This window comes from Sarcophilus harrisii, chromosome 6, assembly GCF_902635505.1.
Source record: "Sarcophilus harrisii chromosome 6, mSarHar1.11, whole genome shotgun sequence".
NCBI classification, from domain to species: domain Eukaryota; kingdom Metazoa; phylum Chordata; class Mammalia; order Dasyuromorphia; family Dasyuridae; genus Sarcophilus; species Sarcophilus harrisii.
In genome coordinates, this window is record NC_045431.1 from 235,011,605 (window position 1) to 235,018,793 (window position 7,189).

General features: G+C 65.4%; 1 protein-coding gene across 1 annotated transcript; it reads right to left on the reverse strand.

Moving 5' to 3' along the window:
• Nucleotides 1-630: 630 nt before the first annotated feature.
• On the reverse strand, nt 631-5,378 carry TOLLIP (toll interacting protein). The gene is made up of 6 exons (XM_031943592.1): nt 5,199-5,378; nt 4,270-4,498; nt 3,818-4,107; nt 3,439-3,591; nt 2,578-2,668; nt 631-2,092 (listed from the first exon to the last, which is right to left on the reverse strand). The coding sequence occupies exons 1-6, from the start codon at nt 5,376-5,378 to the stop codon at nt 1,878-1,880; spliced, it is 1,158 nt and encodes a 385-aa protein (XP_031799452.1). The 3' UTR covers nt 631-1,877.
• Between the last annotated feature and the right edge of the window lie 1,811 nt (nt 5,379-7,189).

Below are 7,189 nucleotides of genomic sequence, written 5' to 3' on the forward strand. Positions count from 1 at the left end.
GGCAGCGGCCCCAGAGCAGGGAGGACTTGGGAACTTCTGGACCTGAGAAAAGGGGGGGTGGTTCTCACTGAACCTCTGGAACCACGAAACCTCCCTGGGGGCGGGCGGGGTGCAGCACCCGGCCCAGAGCTGGCACCATCGGCATGGCAACCCCCGTTCTCATGGGCCCCAGTGCCAGGCAGCTGCTCCCCTGGGCCCATGGAGGTGCCTCTCAGGCTCTGGGCAAAGGCAACAGATCAGGAGCAATTTTCCTGGCCTTGGTCCCAAGGACAAGAGTGAAGTTGCTGTTCCCCTCCTTTTTTCCTTTCCTCTTTTATTCCTTTTCTCCTCCTTCCTCCTTTTCCTCCTTTCCCTTTTTCTTCCTTTTCCGTCCCTGTTTTGCTTTCCTCCTCTTTCCCTTTCTTTTCCTTGCCACCTTCCCCCTCCCTCCATTCCACTTGGCTTCCGCCCCAGGCCCGGGCCCTTTCAGGGACTCAGCAGTGGCCCCACTTTGCAAAGTCAGAGCGAGCCTGTAAGAGTGGGGGCGGCTCCTTCCGCACCCCGGCCTCGCTTGGTCCCAGCCGCGCCCGGGCCCTGGGTGGGAGCCCAAGTTTTCAGACGCAGACCTTGGAGAACAGATTGAGTTCCGTGTTCGTATTCGTGTAGATGATCATTTATTAAATTAGACCAAAACGTATGTGACAATGAGAGAAAAACTGCAGACACCGAACCCCAGCCACGAAGCAGCGCTTGAGGACCCCGGTCATCCCCACAGAGGCAGGAAGGGCCCCGGGAGGCCCCGGCGAGCAGAGCCCATCACCCTTCTCCAAGTCCTTCCTGGGCCCCATCATGGCGCAGTCTCTGCCTCCCAAGCTGCTACCGACCCCAGGCCCAGGGAGCCCCATGTAGGGGAGTGCCCGGGCCCAGCCCCTGCAGGGAGGGCAGCCCCCGCCTCAGACAAGGGCACAGCCGCCTGTTCTTCAGGCTGTCCTCCAGGTGGTGACTCGGGGCCAGGCTCTGGCCCTCAAAGGAAATCTCAGCGCTTTTTACGAGGGGCTGGAGGGGAGGGGGGCTACTGCCTTCCCTGCTATGAAAAAAAAGCTCCACAAAAGCATTTGGTCCTGTCCTGAGACCGACGCCGCTGCGCCATCGCCAGCGCGCGCCAGACGCAACAGATCTGATAGTCAACAGCCCGTTGAGCAGGGAACGGGGTGTTCTCGGAGGGGGACAGGGAGCAGCCAGGGCCTCCCAGGCCTGAGGCCAGCCACTCCCCCTCTCCCCCGAGGCCCGGCACAGAGGCCGGGCCGCCATAAAGTGCGCAACTTCTGGGTGCCCCCAGACGCGCCCTCCCACAGAAGGGGCGGCTGCCCTGTCCACAGGGAAGGGGCCGACCTGGGCATGGCTGAGGGCGGGGGGCTCCGGCCCCCTCAGTAGTAAAGCAGCAGGAGACGGTAGGAGCGGGAAGGGGGCTCTCCGCCGGCCGAGGCGGATCCCCAAAGCGGCATGCTTCCGGGCTGGGGGGCGGGCCTTGTGACAGGCGAGGACCCTCGGGAGCCAGAGCCGGGCACTGCCATGCCAGGGGCAGAGCCCGGGAAGGGGCGGGGATGGGGGCGGGGCGGGCTTCCCCTCTCCGGCCCAGGGCAGGGGGTAACGGAGCGCCCCGGGCCAGAGGTGGAGGGCGCTGACCCCGTGGCCCCCGGGAAGGGCACAGGGAGGGAATAAATACAGAGGACGCTTCTCCCACCTCTACAGAACAGCACAGACGGCAATTAACTGGAAAGACCCACATGCATCTGCAAAGTGACCGAAGAGAGCCTGCAGCTGGGGACACGAGGGCCCGGGGACGGGGCGGGTGGAGGAGCGGGGGCAGTGAGGGGCCGTGGCCCCCAGGGAAGGCCCTATGACTCCTCCCCAATCTGAAGCAGGGAGTTGATAGCGGCCTCGCGGTTTCCCCTCTGGGCTTCCAGCACCGAGCGGATCACTTCTCTGTCCATGTTGGGGAACATGTCCTGGATGGCTTTCAGATCTTCTTCACTGCACGGGGGCTGGGGGCTGAGCACTGGGGGGGCCACCGCCAAGGGCATCACCCCCGGGCCGCAGACCGCGGGCATCCCTACGAGCAAGAGGCGAGACTTGGCACGGGAAAGGGGGGCGGGGAGCCCTGCAGGGGGTGCCAGGCCAGGGCCAGGATGACCCCACGGAGGGGGCACCCAGGCTGGCAAGGGGAGGGGAGAGGAGGACCCCCATGGAAGGGGCACCCAGGCTGACAAGGGGGGGAGGGGAGGACCCAGGCCGCAGCCGGGCCGGCCAGGGGCAGGGAGCCTCCTTGACCTCTCTGTGTGTCCTCAGGGTTCGGCCCAGGGCCCACCTCGGACACCCCTCCCCCAGCTCACTCTCCTCTCTGAGGACAAACCCCAGGCCCTGAAAGGGGGGGGAGATTGGCTCCCTGTCAATCGCCATGCTGACCCCCTGGGAGGGAGGGGCACAACCCTGCCTGCCCACGGCTGCCGGCCCCTTGGGGACCAGACCAGCCCTTCGGGAGGTTTCCCAGCCCCGCCCCAAGGCCAGTCAGACATGGATACCGGATACCAGGCGCACCTGTAATGGGCACGTAGCCCACCCCCTGCTGGTACACCGTGGGCATCAGGACCACAGGCTGAGGCTGCATCATCATGGCGGTCGGCAGAGACTGAGGGCAGAAACACAGCGAGGAAGCTCCGTCACTCAGGGCCAAGGGAGCGCCAAATCTCCCCCCTCCTGGGTCCCCCCCCACCTGCGCGGCACAGGGGTCAGCGGCCGTGAGGATGCACCAGGAGGGCGGGGGGTCCGGCACCGGGGGGCGGGGGAGCACGGGGGAGAATGCCGGATGGGCAGCCCGAGGCACTGACAGGCAGGGCCCGCCCTCTGCCTCTTCCTGAATCCTTGGGGCAGGCCCAGCACCTGCCATACAGCAGGCTCATCCTAAATGCTCTGGGCTGTCATGGCTCAGCTGTGACTGCTCCCCCGCCCTGAATTGGCTCCTGGGCGAGAAGCCACCAGAGCTCTCGTCCACCAGGGCCTTTTCTCGGGAACCCCCGAACAGGAGGTGGCTTTGTCCCACCATTGCCTCCTGTGGACACGGGGGCTCACAGGACCCACACAATGCCCAGGGCCCACCCGCGGGGAGGGGACCACAGCAAGGGGCCAGAGACCCAGCTGGTTCTGGAGGGCTCGGAGGCTTGCCGGCCACCGTGGGGCCCAGTTAGATGGTGCCCACTTCCCTCTGAGGTGGCACAAAGAGCTGCCGCTTCCCAGGCGCTACCTGAAGCCCGTGCTCGAAGTTACATCGGCCCTGACCAGGGGAGGAGGGCACAGCGGGCAGGGAGGACCAGCGCCCCCGCACCCCCAAACCCTCAGCCAGGTTGTGGGAGGAGCCAAGGCCACCCCGCGCCACCCATGCCCACGCCAGGACCCACTCACCGTGTAGGACATGACCAAGTTAATCATCCCTTCTTTGTCGTCGCCCTGCCTTCCACTCAAGCTGTACCACTCGTCCTCCACTTTCCCCTGTTTGAGGGACTCGGGAATGGTGATGTGGGTCCATGCGATGCGGTCATCCATGGAGAAGGCGCGCTGGGAAAAGCCCGAGGGGTCAGCGTCCTCCCTGCGCCCCCCACAGCGCTCTGACCAGAAGGGGCCTGGCCGCGGGGGCTCCAACCAGACGAGCTCAGAGGGAGGGCGTGGTTCTGAACATGGCCCCCCCCAAAGCATCCACCCCCCCACCCCCCAGCAGGCGGCCCCCCGAGGCTTCCACCACCTCCCACAGCCGGCCCAGCCGAGGCCCCGCCCCAGACCTCACCTCATCGAAGATCTCCAGGTAGAAAGAGTCCACGCTGGGGGGGACCGTGCACTGAATCACCTTGTTCCACCGCGGGTTCTTGGCGCCGTTGTGGGCGGTCGCCGTCTCGTACACCGCGTAGCCCAGCCGGATGCGGCAGTACGGGTCCATCCGGGTCACGCCGTAGTTCTTGGCCAGCTTCGCCTGCGAGACAGCCCAGTCAGGGGCAGGCAGAGGCTGGCGGCCCCCGAGCGGCTGCTGGGGTGGATGCCCATGGGGCAGGGGATGCCCTTGAGGGCCCGACTCCCAGTCTGCACCTCTCACAAGTAGCGGTTACCAGATGGAGCCGAGAGAAGGCAACCGGCCACGTCCTCCCTGGAGGGGGGCAGCCCAACCCCCACCGTCGCCACAAGGACCGAGACCCCACAGGAAGGGGCCGAGGAGGGGCCCGAGGCAGGAGCCAACCTTCTCACTAGCCCAGGCCCGGGAGGGAGCCTCGGGGGAGAGATGAGAGCCCTGGGCCCACAGCCAGCCCTGCCCCCCTCCTCCCCCAGCCCCAACGGGAGAGCAGACCCGGGCCCGCGCCTGCACCACGGGGCTGAGGCCCACTGTTAGGGCCCCTGGGGGCAGTGCTGCGCGCCCCAAGGCCCAGTGGATCTGCTGGGTGGGGTGATGCGGGGGTCCGGGGCGTCCCCCAATGTCCTGGGGGGAGGGGCCCTAAGGGGGGCCGGGGGGGCCTTTCCCCGGGAGGGCGCCCCCCGATGTCTTCCCGTCTTGGGGACTGCCCCTTGCCCCTCTCGGGCCCCCAGACTGCCCCAGGGCCTGGCTCCCGGCACTGAGCCCCCAGGCCCAGAGAACTTGGGGAATAAATATCGGCCCGATGCTTACAAATGTGTCTATGGGGGGGGGTTCCCCCCCACCACGCTTTCCCTCCTCTCCCCTTTGGGATACGAGGGTTTGTTGAGAGAGACTTTGTCCGGGGCCTGCACTAGTGACCCCTGAGGCTGGGCCCGGCCCCAGCCTCGGCCCTCCCTCCTGGCCCAACTGAGCAGCTCCTCCCCCCCACACTGCACCCTGGCCCTGCCCCCTCCCAGGGACCGTCCCACTTGCAGCCACCTCTGAGTCAGTCGGACGTCCCCAAGAAGACAGAAAACAGTCCGGGGGGGGGGGGAACCTTGTTCCAGGACCCCCGGTATGGGCCAGCAGGCCTCCAAGACCACCCCTCGTGGAGCCTCTGGTGGCCTGGGAACCTCTTCCCTACCTCACAAAGAGGAAACAAGGGCAACGAACCAGGACCCCCGGCTCGGGGCCGCTGCCCCTGCTTGGCTGCCCTTTGCCCGCCCGCTCGGCCCTTTGGCCAGTTCCCTTTCACAAAGAGATGGAAGAAAAGGCCCCGGGGCACCTGCCAGGCCTTTCCATGGGCCAAGTGCTGGAAGGGGGAAGCCCGGGGAATGGCTGCAGCCGTGAGGGGGTCTGCATAAGGGGCTACGGTAAGAAACAACACGCGGGGAGGGAGACTTCCACGGGCAGACACTGGGGACGGAACCTCCCGAATGGGACCGACGCTGGACGGACGCCGCATCCCCGGGGGAGGGCCGGCCCAACAGGATTTAAGCATTTTGTTTTAAAACGTCACTTTCTCGTTTTCTTTCTGTGCTTTCATTCAGCTGTTTTCAGCCACATCTGACGTGATGACCCCATGTGGGATTTTCCCAGCAAAGACGCTGCTCATTTTACAGGTGAGGAAACTGAGGCAATGGGTGAAATGATCTGCCCGGGGCCACACTCTGGGTATTGAGGGGATTGGGCCCGTGACGGCCCTGCCCGGCAAATTGTGCCTTTTGGCAGGGGGAGGGGTTTGGGGAGGAAAAGGATTTAAAAAAATAAAAATGGAATTGAGGAATATTTAAGGAAATAAAATGGCACAAAGGGAAAAGTTCTTTTTTCCAACTCCCCCCCAAGAGGAAAGGGGGTGGGCCCCCGGAGTGGGAGTTTGAGCCTGGGTTGAGGTGGGGGTGTTCAAAGGGTTTCATAAGCTTGGTTCCCGTTTCCCGGAACGGGCAGAACCACTTGGGCCCAAAATGTGGGGAAAGAGGTTTGCCCCGGTTTCGGGTTTTGGGAACGGGGAGATGTGGGTTTGTTTATATTTGGGGCCTGGGAGGGGAAAATGAGAAGGGAATTTTTGCCCGGAAGGGAGGAAGGGGCCCAAAAGGTTTTGGGTGGGGGAGGGGGGATTTTTTTCGAGGTTTTTGGTTTTGAGTTTGTCATTGAGTTTCCCTTTGTTTTGAGCCCCCCTTAGAGTTTTCAATTTGAGCTTTAGGTTGTTTTTGTTTGAGTTTTAATTGAGTTGAGCCCCTGTTTTAGAGAATTGATTGTGCCCAAAAGAAAAAAGGGATTTTGGGGAGGCCCATGGGTTGGGAGGGGGAGGGGACCCGGGGGTTGGAAGAAGGAGGATAATTCCTAGGAGTCCCCGGGATGTTACAACCATGAGAGTGGGTTACAAAAAACAGGGGTGGGGGGGAAAAGGGGTCCTTTCCCTGGAGCCCCAGGTTGCCCAAGGCCCGGAGGAGCCGGGAGCCGGTTCGGTGGGAGAATGGGGCGCAGGCAGGGAAGGGAGGCTGGCGAGCTGAGCTCGGCAGCTGGGCCGGCCCGGGCGAGGGAGGCTCCCAAAGGCCCGAGGCCCTGAGCTGACTCCCAGACCGGCTCCTCCGGCTGGCCCGGGACGCTCCGCCGACCGCCTCCGCCCCTCCCCCAGGGGGTGCCCAAGCCCTCCCCAGCCAACACCAGTGTCCCTGAAGACCCCCAGCTGAGCCCCCCTCCCCCCGTGGGCCTGGCAAGCCTTTCAGCCTGCACCAAGGGCCAAAGCCGGTGCCCAGGATCCTTCCGGGCCCCCACTGAGCCCACCTGGCCCCGGGCCGAGGCTCCTGGGACGGTGTCAGGCTGGACCCTGGGCAGCGGGCACGAGCGGGCACCTTCTTGGCTGTTGGGCACCTTGGGGCCCCTCCGGGCCAAGACAGAGAGCGCGGCCGAGAAGGGGCGGGAGCAGCCGCTCTCCACGCTCCGCCGGGGCCGGCCTGCCCATTCTCCTCGGCCCTTGTCCGGCGTCCTCCCCCGAGCCTCGGCCCCCCCCCATCGGTGACGTGGGCGCCTCCGGGGGCTCCCGCCCGGCCCACGGGGCCCTCCGCCAAGGGGAGTCGCCCCCCCCAGCTGCCCCGCCCTTGTCCCAGTAGCAGCCGCGGTCACAGAACCATCTCCCACGAGCCTCCCGAGGGCCCCGGGACAGACGGGGACGTTCGGGCGCGGGGACTGCCCGGGGGCACATGCCCGCCTGGCACAGCGGGCACCGAGGCTCGGGCACCTTCCTCAGAGGGGGCTCCTCTCCCCCAGCGAGGA

What these genes read in the sequence shown, in the direction of transcription:
- TOLLIP (XM_031943592.1), bottom strand. Translation starts at nt 5,378, where the DNA reads ATGCGGCGTCCGTCCAGCGTCGGTCCCATTCGGGAGGTTCCGTCCCCA. An exon ending in TCCCTCCCGGGCCTGGGCTA is followed by an intron (nt 4,108 to 4,269) that starts GTGAGAAGGTTG and finishes TGAGAGGTGCAG; the next exon opens with ACTGGGAGTCGGGCCCTCAA. An exon ending in ACTTGGTCATGTCCTACACG is followed by an intron (nt 2,669 to 3,438) that starts GTGAGTGGGTCC and finishes TTCTGCCCTCAG; the next exon opens with TCTCTGCCGACCGCCATGAT.